At 46.0% G+C, this 18064-nt stretch overlaps 1 protein-coding gene across 4 annotated transcripts in view; it reads left to right on the top strand.

The window, feature by feature from the left end:
• The window catches only part of MYRIP (myosin VIIA and Rab interacting protein), a 227076-nt gene that overhangs the window by 140783 nt on the left and 68229 nt on the right, over window positions 1–18064 (top strand). For all 4 annotated transcript variants that reach the window (XM_027522735.1, XM_027522739.1, XM_027522738.1 and 1 more), the window contains exons 4-7: window positions 5584–5720; window positions 12033–12113; window positions 16898–16995; window positions 17216–17296. In XM_027522735.1, the coding sequence (XP_027378536.1) occupies window positions 5584–5720; window positions 12033–12113; window positions 16898–16995; window positions 17216–17296 (397 nt within the window). The remainder of the gene's footprint in view (window positions 1–5583; window positions 5721–12032; window positions 12114–16897; window positions 16996–17215; window positions 17297–18064) is intronic.

Genomic DNA, 18064 nt, shown 5'->3' with positions numbered 1-18064 from the left:
CAGGTGTCCTGACTAAACTTACCACCTTCCCTCCAAACCTGATCCTCTTCCTGTCTTCCCTAGTTGGGTGACCATCATTTTACAGACAAACCATCTGTAGTTCCAAGGACTAAATGTCATCAATTCCGACTATTCTGTGATTGGTGAATTTCAAAGGCTTGGCTGTTGACTTCTTTAAAGCTTTAGTGTTGAGAGAAATTATCAGGGTTAGATTGTGAAACTGCGCAGGACTAAGAACCTTTGTATGGGCATCCTTAGGGACAAATTGGGATCATTTTAAAAATAAGCCAAAGAAATAAACTTGGAAAGTTTTTCACTGTAAGTCTCATCATCACCGTAAGTCTCATCATCAGCACTGTGGCTCCCTGTCCAGCACTAAGGCGCCTCTCCTGTGTTTACTGCAGTGAGAAAGGGCGGTTTGGGTGTCATTAAAGAAAATGCCTGGTATACCTGGAAAAGATGAAAACTCTAATTCAAAAAGATACATGCACCCCAGCGTTCACAGCAGCCCTATCCACAATAGGCAAGACATGGAAGCAACCTAAATGCCCATCAACAGACGTATGGATAAAAAAGATGTGGTCTGTGTCGGAAGGTGTGGAACAATGGAATACTGCTTAGTCACACAAAAGAATGAAGCCATGCCATTAGGAGCAACATGCAGATTATCCTATGCAACCGAGAGATTATCCTACTAAGTGAAGTAAGTCAGAACAAGACAACTATCGTATGATATAGCGTATGTGTGGAATCTAAAATGTGATACAAATGAACTTATTTACAAAACAGAAACAGACCATAGACATAGAAAGCAAACTTACGGCTACCAAAGGCGAAAGGAGAGGGTGCGGAATATATCAGGAATTTGGGCTTAACAGATACTCACTAATACATGTAAAATAGATAAACAACAAGGATCTACTGTACAGCACAGGAAGCTGTTCTGAATATTTTTGTAATAAATCATAATGAAAAAGAATTTAAAAAATAATATACATATATACATATTTATGTGTGTGTGTGTTACCACTGAAACACTTTGCTGTACACCTGAAACGAACACACTGTTGTTCATCAACTATACTTCAATGTTTTAAGTCCAGAAAAAAAGGCCTGAGCCACGAAGCAAGACGGACTCTGTTCTCACACCTCTGTGGGAATGATACCGAACCCAGTGCCTGTCAGCCGTTCTGGAGATGCCTTTGGCTTGACTTTTGGTTCCATGGCATGATGCCTCTGGCACTCACGGAAGAGACTAGTCTGACAGCACTGTTGGGTACGAGCTCGATCGGTTTTGTCGCTTCCCATACCCGGCAGCATATGGCAGGATAGTGCCTGCACGTAAAGGACTCAATAAACAGTGAAGAGTGAGAGAACGAGAGAGTGAACACATGAAGGAATTCGTGCACAGATGCCTCTGGTTCCAGTGGGACCCTGACACTGGGCTCTTTCCTTCTCATCTACACTTGCCCGAAGCTGCCTCTATTCAGGAGGCAGCTGGAGATGTGAGGGTGGGCTGGGGCCCTGCAGCACTCAGCCAGTCCATCCTGGGCACGGGTGTCCCCACAGCCTTCTCCCCTCACCTCTGCCCTGTGAACCGTGCGTATCCTGTGAGTTTCCTCTGAGCTGTGAATTTTAAAATAACTGAAGTAGAAGCAGTAATAGCAAATGAAGGTAATCATGACTGAGCATTCCCTGGGGCTTCCAGAGACGCTCTCCACATTAACTCGAAGTCAAAACATAATCTAAAATGCATCAGTTCTATGGAAAAGCTTTCTAGTCTCCAAATGAGGCTGTAGGTTTGCTGGTCATTCTCTAAGGATTCAGTGCCTCTCATCCTCCCACCTTCCAGCAGCCCAGGCAGTGCCCTGATTCCCCTCTCTGACTTGAGCAAGCAGAGGCATTCTGGTTTCCGTGTCATCAAAGTGTTTCTAAATGCTATAGAGTTTTGGTATAACCAGAGAACGGAGAGCTCATCCTATGATGCACTTGAAGCACAGTAAATCCCCTATGTAAGAACAAGTTCCATCAGAGAGTGTGTTTGTAAGTCCAGTTTGTTCCAAGTCCGACAAAGTTAGCTTAGGTACAACTAACACGATTGGCTGTAATAGTACTGTACTGTAATAGCTTTATAATACTTTTCACACAAGGGACTTCCCTGGCGGGCCGATGGTTAAGAATCTGCCTTGCAGTGCAGGGGACGCAGGTTTGATCCCTGGTCTGGGAACTAAGATCCCATGTGCCATGAAGCAACAAAGCCTGCGTGCCACAACTACTGAGCCTGTGTGCCATAGCTAGAGAGTCTATGCAGCGCAATGAAACATCTTCCAGGACGCAATGAAGATTACACATGCCGCAACTAAGACCCAATGCAGCCAAATGAATTTTTAATCAAAAAAGAAAAAAAAATACTTTTAATACAAATAATACATTAAAAAAAATAAGCGCAGAAAATAAAGAAAATATTGTTAGTATTACTGTATAGGGCATCGTCGACTCAATGGACATGAGTTTGAGCAAACTCCGGGAGATGGTGAAGGACAGGGAAGCCTGGCGCGCTGCAGTCCAGGGGGTCACAAAGAGTCGGACATGACTGAATGACATCAACAACCTTGACAAGTACGGTAGTCCAGCACAACAGCTGGCAGACGGGCTGGCATCCAGTGAACAGGCAAGAAGTTACTGACTGGAGGAGGGAGAGGAGGTGGGAGATGGTGGAGCTGAAGGACCCATGAGGCTTAGGGGATTAAGGAATTGGCTTATAACCAATGGGCAATAAATGTTGGGGTCTGGGCCAGTCCAGCCTGCTCCAGCGCCCATGAGAATTTCATAGTGATTCAAGGGAAGCTTTTGGCACGGTGCCCAACATAGAGCAAGCTCTCACATAATGGTGTTCATTTTGTTAGTAGTAATGACACTGATGATATAGTGCAGTTTTACGTAAAAGGATGACACCTTTGGTACATTCTGCCATTGACAGCTGCCTCCCCCGCTCAGGGAAGACGAACCTGTTTGCTATCTTGTCCACCAAGCCAGGACGTGATGATGCTTGTTCTCTGCCCTTTTGCCTTGCTTCCTGTGCTTTACTTGGGCTTCAGACATGGGCTTTTCCATGGAGAAACTGGCCACTCCATAGGGGGTTTCTTGGGGTTCACCTCACCCCAAATTGAGGACTTCAAAATCTCACACTGCGAATGAAGAGTGACATTGGTACAAACTTTCTGAAAGACCGATGTGTTTGAACCCAGCAGTTCTACTTCGAGAACCCACAACTGTAGACATGTTGATCATTTAGCTGCCAACATATGCATCACAGAATTGCTTTTGATAGCAAATGAAATGGGCAAATTCAATGCCAAGAGGCTAGAGACATAAAACATGCTATGTTCATACTATGGTGAATTCTGGGGCTACTAAAAATGCTGTGGGGAAGACTGTTCAACAACATTAAAGTCCATCAGGAATATTAAGTGAAAAAAATACATTTAAAACTGTCCATCCATCACAAGATTTTATTGAGCGTCTATTATGTACACTGCAGTGGGAAAAAAGCCCATTTTCCATGAGCATATATTCCACTGGAAATAGAAAATAGATAATAAACAATTTAATAATTATTAATTAGCATATCAATGTACTGATTGTCTTACAAATAATAATTATATAAAATTAAACATCAGGTACAGAGAAGCACCCTAGAAATTTGGGGAGAGAAAATGGGAGGAAGAGGACAGATGTGTTGGCACGGTGGTGGTGGTTTTTAGGGAGGTCAGGGAGGGCCTCCCAAGGAGGGGACATTGGTGCAGAGCGCTCCGAGTTTGTGGAGCTGGCAGGCTTGGCTCTGGGGTACATGGACAGTGTCTGGTAGGCCAGCAGGTGGGGCTCCCGGAGTGCTGAACTAGGAGGGCTTTACCGCCAGGTGGTAACCCCCTCCAGCAGATTGTTCAATTTTATTAGAGAACTGCTTTCTATTTTTGACTAGAGCCAGCGTCTTTGGGCCAACTGTCAGTCTGGGAACAAGGGTGGGGGCCCAGAGCCCTCGCTGTCATCAACACAGTGACTAAACTAGCTTTGTGAGTACCGTCTCATCATCCAGTCCTGCTCTCTGCACCAACCAACCATGTTTTTTCTATGAGTCAGCTAGCTTCTTTTTTGTTTCATTTGCGAGTTAGTTGTCTTCTTTTTGCTTCCACATATAAGTGATATCACGCAGCATTTGTCTTTCTCCGTCTGACTTATTTCCCTCAGCATGATGCCCTCCAAGTCCGCCCATATTGCTGTGTGCATGTGGGCTTAGTCGCTCAGTCTTGTCTGCCGCTTTGCGACCATATAAACTGTAGACCGCCAGGCTCCGCTGTCTATGGGATTCCCCAGGCAAGAATGCTGGAGTGGGTTGCCATGCCCTCCTCCAGGGGATCTTTCTGACCCAGAGATTGAACTTGTATCTCTTATGTCTCCTGTATTGGCAGGCCATATTGTGCAGATTTCATTCTTTTTTACCAATGAATATTCCACCAATCAACATTAACTTTGACTTCCCGGTCTGTGAGTCCCAGTCCTTCTGACTGTTTTGCAGGACAACATTCTCTGTTACCTTTATGCTATCGCTCACTTAGAACTTTCCAGAAATCTGTCAGAATCTCTGATTCTCCTCCATGCTCTTCATTTCTACAAATTTCTCTCCCTTTGGACATCTTCTCACGTTTCACTGGCATCTAGGGAAGAAGGGCAGCTAAACATGTGCTTGTTCCTCCACTGAATTAGAAGCATTTATATTCATCTTGCTTCTCTGAACTTTTAAAATGAGTTTATGCATTATTTCCATTCATAATAAGAAAAATAACAAAAGCTATTCTTAAAACGGGAGGGGTTTAGCAACTTGTTCTCGTCAGGCAATAAGGAGAAGAATCGCGTCAGCGTTTCATACCAAGTGTGATAGCGCTGACCAGGAAACCTCTTTCCCATGGTGCTTCAGGCTGAATGAGTAAGAGGCTGCAGAATTTTGCCATAGAGCCCAGGGTCTCACTTGCGCTCTGTTATCTTCCCAAGCTGAACTAGAAATGTTGTTAATGCAGTAAGAATACCAGATATAAAGCCTGCTAGCTACTAAACAGATGTGTCAGCTAGTGGCTTCAAATAGCAAGTATTTATCAGCTTGCTCTTCGGATGGACTCAGATGCATGGTTCTCCTGCTTGTCTTACTTAGGCTCACTCATGCGTCTCCAGTCAGCCAGTAGTCAGTGGCCTCGCTCTCCTGTCCAGGCTATTGGCTGGGGCAAGAAGGGTGATCAGGCCGAGTGTCTCTCGTCATCCCAAAGGCTATTTTGGGCTTGTTCACATGGCAGAGAGTTGCAGGGCGTCCAGGAGCAGCCAGAGAGGAAGCTGGCAGGCTCTGGACTTGCACAGCATTGCTTCCACCAGTCCCTGTGGTCAGAGCAAGTCACAGGGCCAGCCCAGATCCATGGAGCAGAGAAAAAAGCTCTACGTCTTGACGGAAGGAGCTTGCAAAGTATTGTGGCAGCTTTTGCAAGTCCTTGTTTCCTAATTCTCTCCTTTAATTCCGATTTTCTGTGTTGTCCTCAGGGTTCTCAGGACCCAGTCTCTGGAATGGTTCTACAATAACGTGAAGAGTCGCTTCAAACGCTTTGGCAGCGCCAAGGTCTTGAAGAACTTGTACAGGAAACACCGGCTGGAGAGCGGAGTGTGCTTTGACATCGTGGGTACGCTGGCTGCCTGCCACCCTGGGGGTCCTTGGGGGGCTGGTGGGATAGAAGGAGGCCTGGCTCGGAGGCCCCATACACTATGACCTACTCACTCGGGACACAGAAAGTGGCTTAAATACCTGACTCTAGTCAGGAGCAGAAATACCAGGGCATATTCCAAAGATTCTAAGGTTTTAAAAAACATTTAGTTGTTTGACTGTGTTGGTCTCAGTTGTGGCATGCTTTCAGCCCTCATGCCCCAGAGCGCATGGACGCATAGTTCAGGCACATGGTCTTTGTTCCCCAACCAGGTATTGAACCCATGTACCCTGCACTGGAAGGTGGATTCTTTTTTTAATTAATTAATGAATTTTAATCGGAGGATAATTACTTTACAATATTGTGGTGGTTTGGAAGGCTGATTCTTAATCACTGGACCACCAGGGAAGTCCCATAGTTTCTAAGTTTTAAGTCCTGTGATCTGGCATCTCCACTGGGCTGGCTATGTTAACAGTTGGGAGGGCCACAGTGTTTCTGCATACTGCGGACATTTTAATTCCAAATCCCTAGAAATGAAAGATCCCTGGCCATTTCCCCCTAAAGATTAAAACACTGGAAAGTCATCTTTGCTTGGTCATGTAGACTAGGGCTGCTCTCAGAGGATATGTGCCCCCCCGCTTCCTTCCTACCCCAAAATTTTGTACCAACCAGGCCCAGAGTTTGATGTCATGGGACAGTCAGAAATGTCTCAGCTTCCTCCCAGGAAGGAGGGACACCTTGGAAGGAAGGATAAATAGGATAAACAGACAGATAGGATTTATTTACTCCTAATAGACCAGCCAGTGGAAAGAAATGGTTGTCAGAATATGAACAGCATGTCTTCCCCACAGAAGGCTGTTTTTTCTGTCTTGAAGCGGATTTTTCCATAACTTTGCTGACACAGGTAAATGGTTTTTATCCATGAGAAAGAGGGAAGAAAAATATTGCATCCATCTCATTTGGAGCTTTTTCATCATCGTTATTTTACATTGCTGTGCTGTCAATAAAGTCTTTGGTTGTGTCTTATCTAAAAATATGCAAGCCACTGAGATGCACGGGAAATAGAGTGGAAGCATTAAACACGGAGAATCATTAGGGCCTTTGTGGTAGCTGTTAGAATCTCTGTCTTTCAAACCACTCAGGAAGCCTGTAGCTAAGAGAGCAGGGCTGAAGACTTCCACATATTATTTTTAATCTTCTCTTTGCTGATTTTTCTAAAAACATTTCTCAAGGAACAAAGACCAAAAGCAAAGAAAAGAAACGAAGCTTACAAGTAATCATGTTAACAGTAGGTTTTCAGCCCAAAGAGATATGTCAAGAAAGTTCGAGTTGCATTGGCTCATCATTTGTATCCCATTTTTCTTCCTTGTTCATCCTCAGGTCTGCTTCATGTTCTGTCTTACATGCCACCACATTCAAATCTCAAGGGTGTTCTCTACTGCTTCATACAAAATGAGCAGGAGGGGCGGAGCCAACACATTTGGAGAATCCTATAAACAGAGCACAACCGCGATCTCTTCCTGTTTCTCCCTTGGGCCCCACAGATGCAGCAGGGGCACGTGAATTCCAAGTGGGCCAGCCAGAGGCTTTGAAATGTTCAAGTGTTATTTTCAAAGGCAAATCATTTGCTGGGAATAACTCTGCCACTATTGAAGCAGATTTAGGTCCTGGAGCCTCTGTGATTCGCCACTTCTTTCATCTGGGCCTTAATCACCCCAGTTAGCACGTTGCATTCAGGGGATGGTTTACAAAGCTGCTCTCCTGCTGCACCTGGCAGAGGCTACAGCTTCTTTATCTCTGTGTTTCAAAAGTGTGGTCCAGTGGCTGATACTTTTTAGGTCCTCAGTATTACACAATTCAGGCTTAAAAGCACTTTGTAGGTACCAGGACACTTCACAGAAGTACTAGAATCAGTTACTTTGATTTGATCTGTATCTTCATTTGAACTAAGATTTCCTTTTGATCAATATGAAGACAAGCAGGCAGGAGATAGTTTACAAGACGGTACTCAAATCTGTAAAGTCGTGATCATAAAACAGTGAGATTGGTTCTACCAACCACCTAGAAAATTGAGTTACATATACCTCAAGTTTGGAGAAATCTCCCAGTGTGTGAGTGGCTTCCTGGTTATATTAGATGACTGTGGAGTCATCAGCATTAGCTCCTACCTACCACCCAACACCTTAATGTGCTTGTCATCTGCCATCCTCAAGCCTGACTACACTTTAGAATCACCTCAGGAACTGGAAAAAAAAAAAAAACTCGCAGCACCACAGTCATTTTCCACCCCCAGCCAATTACTTCCAAATCTCTGGAGGTGGGCCCAGTACAGATACTTTTTAAAAAGCTCTCCGGGTTATTTTAAGATGCAGCCAAGACTTGAGAACCTCAGCTGGAGGTTCTGAATAAGATGGTTCCATCTTCAACTCCACCTGAGGGTATTTAGAATATCGATTGTCAGAACATAATCTACAGGGTGTAAGACCGACCCTCTGTTCCAGGACTCTCAGCAGAAAATTCCTTTCATCTATGGAACAGCTCCACTGTATGGACCCGTGTAGTTTTCCATAAAACCAATCAGTCCATTGAAAATTCATTGAGTTCACAGAATCTTACGGATCACCCATCACATGCACCCTTGCATGACCATCTGTCCCAAGCCCTGGTGACCAGATTAGGCATAACTGACAACACATTTGTTTTATCAGATAAATCCTAGATGTATTCATATCTTCAGTAAACATTTTTAGAAGGCCGCAAGGCATGTGGGACCTTAGTTCTCCGACCAGGGATGAAACCTGTGTCCTCTACATTGAAAGCATGGAGTCTTAATCACCGGACCTAAAGGGAAGTCCAGTAAACATTTAGTGAGTGCCTGGTTTAAAACCTGGGGGTGACAAGATAAGCAAAACCTGGCCATCTTAGAGCCAACTTTGCAGTGGAGAAGTCAGAGAAATAAGTAAATAGATTTATAAAAAATATAATGTCCAATGGGAATGCATGCTCAATGTGATTTATCTGATAGATTAAGCATGACTTTTTTCAAAGTTTTTTTTAATGTGGACCATTTTTAAAGTCTTTATAGGATTGTTAAAATACTGTTTCTGTTTTATGTTTTGGTGTTTTGTCCATGAGGCATGTGAGGTCTTAGCTCCCCAACCAGGGATCAAACCCATACCCCCTGCATTGGAAGACAGTCTAACCCACTGGGCCACCAGGGAGGTCCCTCAGCATGATATCTTTAACATTTATTCTTGAGAGTTCCCCAGGGGTCGACTGCACACTCTCACTGCCAAGGAGATCAGGCATGCCCAAGATCCTGCATGCCGTGCAACCAAAAGGGGAAAAAAAAACAAAACAGCTATTCTAAGATGAAAGTAGCCCTTATTAATATACTCAATCCCTAGACAATTTGATAAATATATATGTGTATTTAGTTGTTGTTGTTTAGTGGCTAAGTTGTGTCTGACTCTTTTGCGGCCCCATGGACTATAGCTCACCAGGCTCTTCTGTCCGTGGAATTTCCCAGGCAAGAATACTGGAGTGGGTTGCTATTTCCTCCTCCAGGGGATCTTCTTGATCCAGGAATCGAACCCATGTCTCCTGCGTCTCCTGCACGGGCAGACAGATTCTTTACCACTGAACTACCAGGGAAGCTCGTTTATTTAGTTTTAGATAAATAAAATGGGGAAAACAAATCCTACTTCTATTTATTAGTATGATATATCTATTTTTGATATGATTCTGGGAAGGGTCTATGACATCCTTCACCTGGGATTTGACGGACAAAACACTGACCCTTAAAAACACTGTACTGTGTCAAGTCGGAGGTTCCTCCAGCTCATGAAAGCTCTGACTTGGTGCCTGGCTGCTGCATTCAGTTTCCAGAACAGTTCAGTCGCTTTCTGCCCTTGGAAAAATCCCATCATCCTAAACGACACACAGAAGCTCCCACCTATGAATGTAAAGGGACCCAGGGAGGGTCGTTGTGTGAGAAGGTTTATAATAACACAAACCCAGAGCCTGTCCTGGTCGGCGCAGTCTCCCAAGGATGTTTTCAGGTCTCCCCCTTCCTCACACTCCCCTCCGCCCTCCGTGTTGTCTCAGGACACAGCCTCGCCACCTCCTTCACAGGGCAGACCATGTACCATACACCTCCACATCTAATCTCTGTCACTTTCCACGAAGGGCTCAAGGTCACTCAGCCCTTCCATCTTGCCTTTCAGCCTCTCCCTTAACTGGTTCCTCCCTGTTGATCTGAGATCACGCCAGTCTCTCCTGTCTCCTAAGCCCTTCCTGGGCTGCACCTTCTCCTCTGCTTCTGCCCTGTCACCCCCTTTCTCATCATAGGGACACTCAGAGGGTGGACTGCACTCCCCACTTCCTCTCTAGACACCCACCCTCTCCCTCTTCCAAGCTGCCTCCACACAGCAGCCGGCGTGCACCTTTAGAAGCATACCCCTGACCAGATCATGCCTCTGCAGCCTTTACTGGCTTCAGGTGGTTTCAAGTTGGGACAAAGATCAGAACACTGATGTTGGCACCATGATCTGCATGGTCTGCCTCCAGCGCATCTCACTCCAGGCTGCCACACAGCCTCTGCTTTAGGTCTTCAGGTGCACCCTGCCATCCCACCACCTGTCCCCATGCAAGCTGTTTGCTCTGCCCTGGAACTCCTCCCGCCCCCCACCCCACCGCTTTGACTGGTCACTCACCAACTAGGTCAATCTTCCCTGCTGAACACTTGCCCTATTCTGTGAACCACCCAGTCACAGCATTCAACATATCTATAGCTTTATATTTATTTATATAAATCTTTGGTTATTGAATTCTCATCTACTGCTTGTCAGGGCAGTGAGGTTTTCTGCTTTGCTCACCAATCACTCTAACATCCAGCCCAGGGCCAAGCATCTACTAGGTCCCCATGGAATATTTGCTTGATGAATGAATGAATGCTGGATGCAGCCAAGCCAAAGTGAAATATTTGCACTTAGCTGTGTGGTCTGAGAACTGAGGTGATGACTTATCCTAAAGGCCTATTTTATAAATGAGGAGATGGAGACACAGGAAGATAAAGTCACTTCCTACGGTCACAGAGCTAGAATAAGTGACTTCGGCTCTTTTGAAAGGCTGGTCAAAAAAACACAAACACAGACAGTGGTACATGGTCGGACAGTCACTGGCAGGCCGCACACTAACGCCCTGTCTCACAAAGGTCACATCCCACTGACCCTGCGGCAGGGACCTATGGCAGTCACCCTCAGAGATTCCGCACCAGAGCCCCATGCAGCCCATGCAGGGAAGCACAGGCTGTGTTATTTGTATCAAAGATCCACGGCTTAGTCTGACTTGGAATCAATAGCATTTCCCCCTTTGAGCTAAGACACGTAGACCCACGTTTATCTCTTCCTTCTATCAGTGCTTTCCACCAGCATCCAATTCAAGACTTTTTTTGAGCCCCTGCTATCTCCATGCTGCCTTGGGCACTGGGGATACAATATAGTAATTTTAAAAGGAAAGAGCCATGACACACACCTCATACCTTCAAAGATCTCATTTGATGAGTTAATATGTGAATACAGATGGTAAATCCCCAACTGAAAAAGGGCTTAGCCAACTGCACTTTCCAGCCTGGAACTAAGACACTAGAGCGTGCATTCAACAGACAGAAGACCAGCGAAGAGGCAGTGGGCCTGAAAAGAGCAAATGCTGAGGCTTACTTCGTTTGGTCTGGGCTTGTTTCCCCTAAGTGCTAATGAAAGTTAACTCACTGGCTGAAGGCAACTGTGTGGATTGGTGCCATGGACAGGAGCTGAAGACCAGGCATTCAGTGTCTCATCACTCATCATGAGGAGAATTCTGTCATTACCACAGTTTTTCTAGTAAGGAGACCAAGTGTTTGGGTGGTTAAGTAACTTGATCAAGGTTATACAACTAGTCCCTTGCAGATCCAGGAAATGACCTCATATCTCTCAGACTTCAATCTTTTGTTCCATGTTTGATTCCACACTGCCTCCAAAGAAGGCTCTGGAAGAGAGTTAGGGGTGGAAGCGATGCTACATGAGGAATTAATATGAGAAAGAAAAAATGTGACTGGTCAAAATCTGTAGCTTATTGTGGAGCCCAGTAATTCCTTAAATTTATTGCCTAAAAACCCAGGGATTCCCTAAACCTATTTGCAAGGCAAACAATCACAGTGGGTAACGGTGGCCTGCCAATTCGGTAGCACAGGGCACCAGGCCCACTGAACACCTTGGGTAATCTTATATCCTCTCTCTCTTTCTCTCTCAGGAGGAAACTTTTTTGAGGCAAACCTGGAGAATGAAGGAAGTGTTTCAGGCAGCGACTCAACATTTTATCGGCAGTCAGAAGGTAAGGTTGCTTATGGGTTTACACCTAACGGGAGGTTGGAGGACTGGAAACGCCTTCAGATCGTCAGGGCCCTCGTCGCGCTGGGACCACTGACGGAACTCTGTTATTGTGTGTGAGCATCTCCCTGGGGCTTCTTCTATTGCCATTTGTGTGAATCCATCATCAGAATAGTTGACTATATCTAAGGTGTACCCTAGAGAAGTGCATTCCCTTCCAACCACAAGATAATGATCAACAAGGTGTGTTTTGGGCTTCTCTGGTGGCCCAGACAGTAAAGCATCTGCCTGCAATGCAAGAGACCTGAGTTCAGTCCCTGGGTTGGGAAGATCCCGTCAAGAAGGGAGTGGCAACCCACCCCAATATTCTTGTCTGGAGAATTCCATGAACAGAAGAGGCTGGCTGGCTACAATCTGTGGGGGTTGCAAAGAGTTGGACATGACCAAGCAACTTTCACTTCACTTTTAGAGTGTGTGTTTTTCTGGAGTTAGGATATAACAATCGACAAACTCACTTGTGCAATTCATACTGAAATATTCTTAGAAGAGTATACCATTTATGGATTGACTTTGACTTTTTATACCAATATAATCGTTCCCTTAGAACAGAGATTAAAAGCAAAACAAACTTCTTCTAATTACAAATAAAACCTCCTCCAACACTGCAGCTCCTTCCCTGAAGTGCTGGGTGTTGGGAACAGGTGCCTCCTAGTCCCCCTGGTTCTGTGGTGTGCCCCCCACAGCTTCTGCACTCACCCTGTTCTCTCCTCGGGCACTTTCTCATGAAGGTCTGGTCCTCTCTCATCCTTCCTGCTTGGATCTTTCTCCCCGGGTTGACACGTGACTGTGGCGCACCTCCGTCTGAATGCCTAGCTCTCACTTCAGCCCAGAGTTCTAGACTCAGAGTTCTGACGCTTGACCATCAGGAGCTCCGCCAGGGATCCTGAGTAGCTGTAGCCCCTCAGCGGTCCTAATCAAGCTCCTCAGCCAGTTAAGCCCACCATCAAGACTTAACCTTTCCCTCAATCCCTGTCCCCACTTCCACCCAGTTACCCAAGTTCTGTTTGCAGTCCTGTTCTTTTCTTTCTATTCCAAGGTCTATGGCCTGAGCACCTTCCTGCCCTCAACATTCCTATATAAATATTAATTTCAGTGACCATTTAAATCAGCCAGGGTTCTCCAGAGTAACAAAACCAATAAGATATGTACACATAACACACATGCACACATACAAAAGTTCATTTCAGGACTTGGGTCACACAGTTGTGGGGCTGGCAAGCCCAAAATCTAGAGAATAGGTCAGCAGGCTGGAAACTCTATTAGGAGTTGATCCTCAAGTGTTAAGGCAGGATTTCTTCTCTGGGAAACCTCTGTTTTTGCTCTTAAGGCCTTCCATGTTATTAGATGGGACCTACTGATATTTTCAAGGGTAATATCCTTTACCTAAAGTCAACTACTGTAACCACAATGTGAACCACACCTAAGAAACCTTCATAGCAACACCTGGGTTAGTGTTTGATTAAACAGCTGATGCAAATGGCAGCCCACTGCAGTGTTCTTGCCTGGAGAATCCCAGGGATGGGGGAGCCTGGTGGGCTGCCGTCTATGGGGTCGCACAGAGTCGGACACGATTGAAGCGACTTAGCAGCAGCAGCAGCTATAGCTTTACCAAGTTGACACACAGAAGTAACCATCTCTCTCCCTAACTGGTCCTCTAAACTTCGGCCACTCTGCCTCTGCCCTCTTATCCTCCCTCCACACCCCGCCAGTTATCTCTGAAACTGACGCGAGCCTTCACTTTCTGACCAAACATCTTCAGTGCTCCACTCCACCTCGTGCCAAAATCTTAAATGTGGCCTCCAGAGCCTTTCTAACGTCTCCAAGCTCCTTCTTTCCAGGGCTCTATGGAAGCTGGTGACTGTCCCCATCACAGGATCGCCACTCGATTCTTAGCTGTTACATATGTGTCTGATCAGAGAGTGTGGACTCAGCTGGGGTTTACTGGGGCATCACTGGGGCCCTCGGAGCCTAGTGCTGGGGAGGTCATGGTGCACTTTGAATCAACAAGAATTTGTAGGGCACCACTTCTATTAAAAATACATTGCCTGGTATCTTAAAGAAGAGAGACGGGAGATACGGTGTCTGTCTCCAGGGAGCACTGAGTGTGGTGACAACTTAAATTTAATACTCTTCTTATAGAAACTCTGGGGAAACCATGTCCTCACTCAGCCACACTGAGGGGTGCTGAACCCTAGGCGTGTCTCTGCCAGGACTCACAGCCAGCCTGCGCTGTCCTCATCAGCTGCCTGGCTGGACGGCTTTGACTTTAACTGGGTTGGTTTGGGCTCCCCAGGTGGCGCTAGTGGTAAAGAACCTGCCTGCTAATGGAGGAGACGTAAGAGATGCTGGTTCAATCCCTGGGTTGGGAAGATGCCCAGGAGTTTAAGGGAATGGCAACCCACTCCAGTACTCTTGCCTGGAGAATCCCATGGACAGAGGAGCCTGGTGGACTATAATCTATGGGGTCGCAAAGAGTTGGACACGACTGAAGTGACTTAGTATGCATAGCACATATGCTCGGGTTGGTTTGGGAGATTTATTATGTGTGCTGAATGCCACTTTCTGTCCACATGTGTGTCTTCAGGAGCCTAAGAAGCTTGAATTAAGTATTTTAATTTAGGGATTGATTAATTAATGAATTGATATATTTACACCTTATCTCATTCTACAAAGCATCTGAGGCAGCTTTCAGGAGATTTGCATGTGTTCAATAATGCCTGACTAGCAGATTATAGATGGAAACAGGAGGTTGAGAAAGGGAAGAGGAGACGTAGGCAACCAGCCGCTGCAGACCTCTGATCTTGTGCCTGATGTGAGTTGGGCTTCTGGGGTGAACTAAGAGGAGTGATAGAAATTCTCACTTTCAAGTAAGAGGTAAAAATCTAGTACCTCCAGGAAGCAGAACTCTTCCAAGTACTTGACTCCAAAGAGAATTCTGTCACCTGTGGAAGTCCTTTGGCTTAAGGACACTTCCTCCTGTTTGTTGCCATATGCAAAAAATACATTCACTAGATATATGATAGCCTTAGTTTTAAAAATCATGTTAGTTTGTATCTATCTCATTTTTGTGGTTAAAAATCACAGGATTTGGAGACAGACTCCTGAATTCAAATCTCAGCTCTAAAATGTTATGTGGCAGCCTGGATGGTGCACGTATGGCTAAGTCCCTTTGCTGTTCATTGCAACACAACATTGTTAAGCCGAGATACGTGGTCTGTGGCCCAGCAAGTGGTTGAGCTGGGCAAGGTTGGCCAATGCTATTGATAACATCTATTTCTGCTTTATTGACTATGCCAAAGCCTTTGACTGTGTAGATCACAATAAACTGTGGAAAATTCTGAAAGAGATGGGAATACCAGACCACCTGACCTGCCTCTTGAGAAACCTATATGCAGATCAGGAAGCAACAGTTAGAACTGGACATGGAACAACAGACTGGTTCCAAATAGGAAAAGGAGTATGTCAAGGCTGTATATTGTCACCCTGCTTATTTAACTTCCATGCAAAGTACATCATGAGAAACTCTGGGCTGGAAGAAGCACAAGCTGGAATCAAGATTGCCGGAAGAAATACCAATAACCTCAGATATGCAGATGACACCATCCCTATGGCAAAAAGTGAAAAGGAACTAAAAAGCCTCTTGATGAAAGTGAAAGAGGAGAGTGAAAAAGTTGGCTTAAAGCTCTACATTCAGAAAACTAAGATCATGGCATCTGGTCCCATCACTTCATGGGAAATAGATGGGGAAACAGTGGAAACAGTGTCAGACTTTATAATTTTGGGTTCCAAAATCACTGCAGATGGTGATTGCAGCCATGAAATTAAGACGCTTACTCCTTGGAAGGAAAGTTATGTCCAACCTAGATAGCGTATTGAAAATCAGAGACATTACTTTGCCAACAAAGGTCTGTCTAGTCAAGGCTATGGTTTTTCCAGTGGTCATGTATGGATGCGAGAGTTGGACTGTGAAGAAAGCTGAACGCCAAAGAACTGATGCTTTTGAACTGTGGTGTTGGAGAAGACCCTTCAGAGTCCCTTGGACTGCAAGGAGATCCAACCAGTCCATTCTAAAGGAAATCAGTCCTGGGTGTTCTTTGGAAGGACTGATGCTGAAGCTGAAACTCCAATAGTTTGGCCACCTCATGCGAAGAGTTGACTCACTGGAAAAGACCCTGATGCTGGGAGGGATTGGGGGCAGGAGGAGAAGGGGACAACAGAGGATGAGAAGGCTGGATGGCATCACCGACTCGATGGACATGAGTCTGAGTGAACTCCAGGAGTTGGTGATGGACAGGGAGGCCTGGCGTGCTGCGATTCATGGGGTTGCAAGGAGTTGGACACAACTGAGCAACTGAACTGAACTGAACTGAACTGATTGGTAGTATGGGCTTAGAATCTAAAAAATTCTTTTGTGGATTTTGTATTTGCATTAAACCATGAGCACAGCCCTTAGAAGATTTCACAGTTTTCCTGCCTATCATTACAAATGATACAGTACATGCACAAAATAAAGCATAATCTTTATCCGAGAAGGTAGATGAAGAACTGCTGTATTAAGTCCCTTTGTCCGTCGTCTTTAAGCCACTTTGTATGTTTGGGGCTGTCCTTAGTGCCAGGCACAAGAGGACTATTGCCTAGCCTCGTCCTAGTCAGCTCATGACTCTGACACAAGGACCTTTCACTTGTCCTTGCCTTTTAGAAGTGGTCTCTGTTCTGTTTCCTGTCCAGGACACAGCATGATGGACACATTGGCTGTCGCCCTACGGGTGGCTGAAGAGGCCATCGAGGAAGCCATCTCCAAAGCAGAAGCCTATGGGGACAGTCTGGTATGCCCCCCACCCCCCACAATGTCTGTCTGGAAGGTGGTGCGGGTGGGGTCCTGGCTGCCAAGAGAAAGCACAGCTTGTGGGGACACCATCATCATATAACCATCCTTGAACTGAGCCCGTCCTCCCCCTGCATTTGTGGTCAGGACTCCCAAGAAATCGATTGCCAAGTCCCCCAAACACACCCACAGCTCACACCCTTCCCTTCTTCCCTCTGCAGGACAAGCAGAATGAGGCCAGTTACCTGCGGGACCACAAGGAGGAGCTGACCGAGGAGCTGGCCACAACCATCCTGCAGAAGGTAGGCGCGCCCTGGCAACCACACGGCTGCAGTGGGCCACCTGGTCCAGACCAGGGCCTTCGGTGAGCGGAAGAGCCGCCGAGGGTACCGCTGTTGTCTTGGGCATCGTTTGCCTTGTTCCTTCTCACTTTTGCCCTTGTACTCCGGGGCTAAGGCAGAGGGGTTGCATTGCACTGCGACAAATAAGCAGTGTGAACGTGCTTGCCCTTAGGGATTGAGCTAGTGGGTGAGGAGCCAGGACCTTGGCCCAGAGACCTCTGTACAAATGGACTTATTAAATCTAAGTGACCATGCCCAACATAGCAAGCGGTGCAGACAAGCTGAAGCCTTCCTTCGTGACACTTGGTATCTGCCCCCTCCTTAGGGCTTTCAGACCCTTCCTAAAGTCAGGGTGTACAGCCGGAGACTCTGGGTTTGAGATCCAGCTCCACTGTTGATGAGCTGTGTGTCCTTAACTGATGACCTCTGAGATTAACTCTGCATCTGTAAAATAGGGGGAGTTATAGTAGGTAGCTCTTAGAGTTATTCTGAGAATTCAATGACGTAAAGCATATATGGTGTCAAGCACAGGGCATACATGATGTCAAGCGACCCCAGGGACTGCAGCCGGCCAGTCTCCTCCGTCCATGGAACTCTCTAGGCAAGAACATTGGAGTGGCTTTCTATTTTCCTCTCCAGCGGATCTTCCCGACCCAGGGATTGAACCTGCCCTCCTGCACTGCAGGCAAATTCTTTACCATCTGAGCCACCAGGGAAGCCCTTGTACTA

This window comes from Bos indicus x Bos taurus, chromosome 22 (genome assembly GCF_003369695.1).
Source record: "Bos indicus x Bos taurus breed Angus x Brahman F1 hybrid chromosome 22, Bos_hybrid_MaternalHap_v2.0, whole genome shotgun sequence".
NCBI lineage: Eukaryota > Metazoa > Chordata > Mammalia > Artiodactyla > Bovidae > Bos > Bos indicus x Bos taurus.
This window is presented reverse-complemented; position numbering and strand designations above follow the sequence as displayed.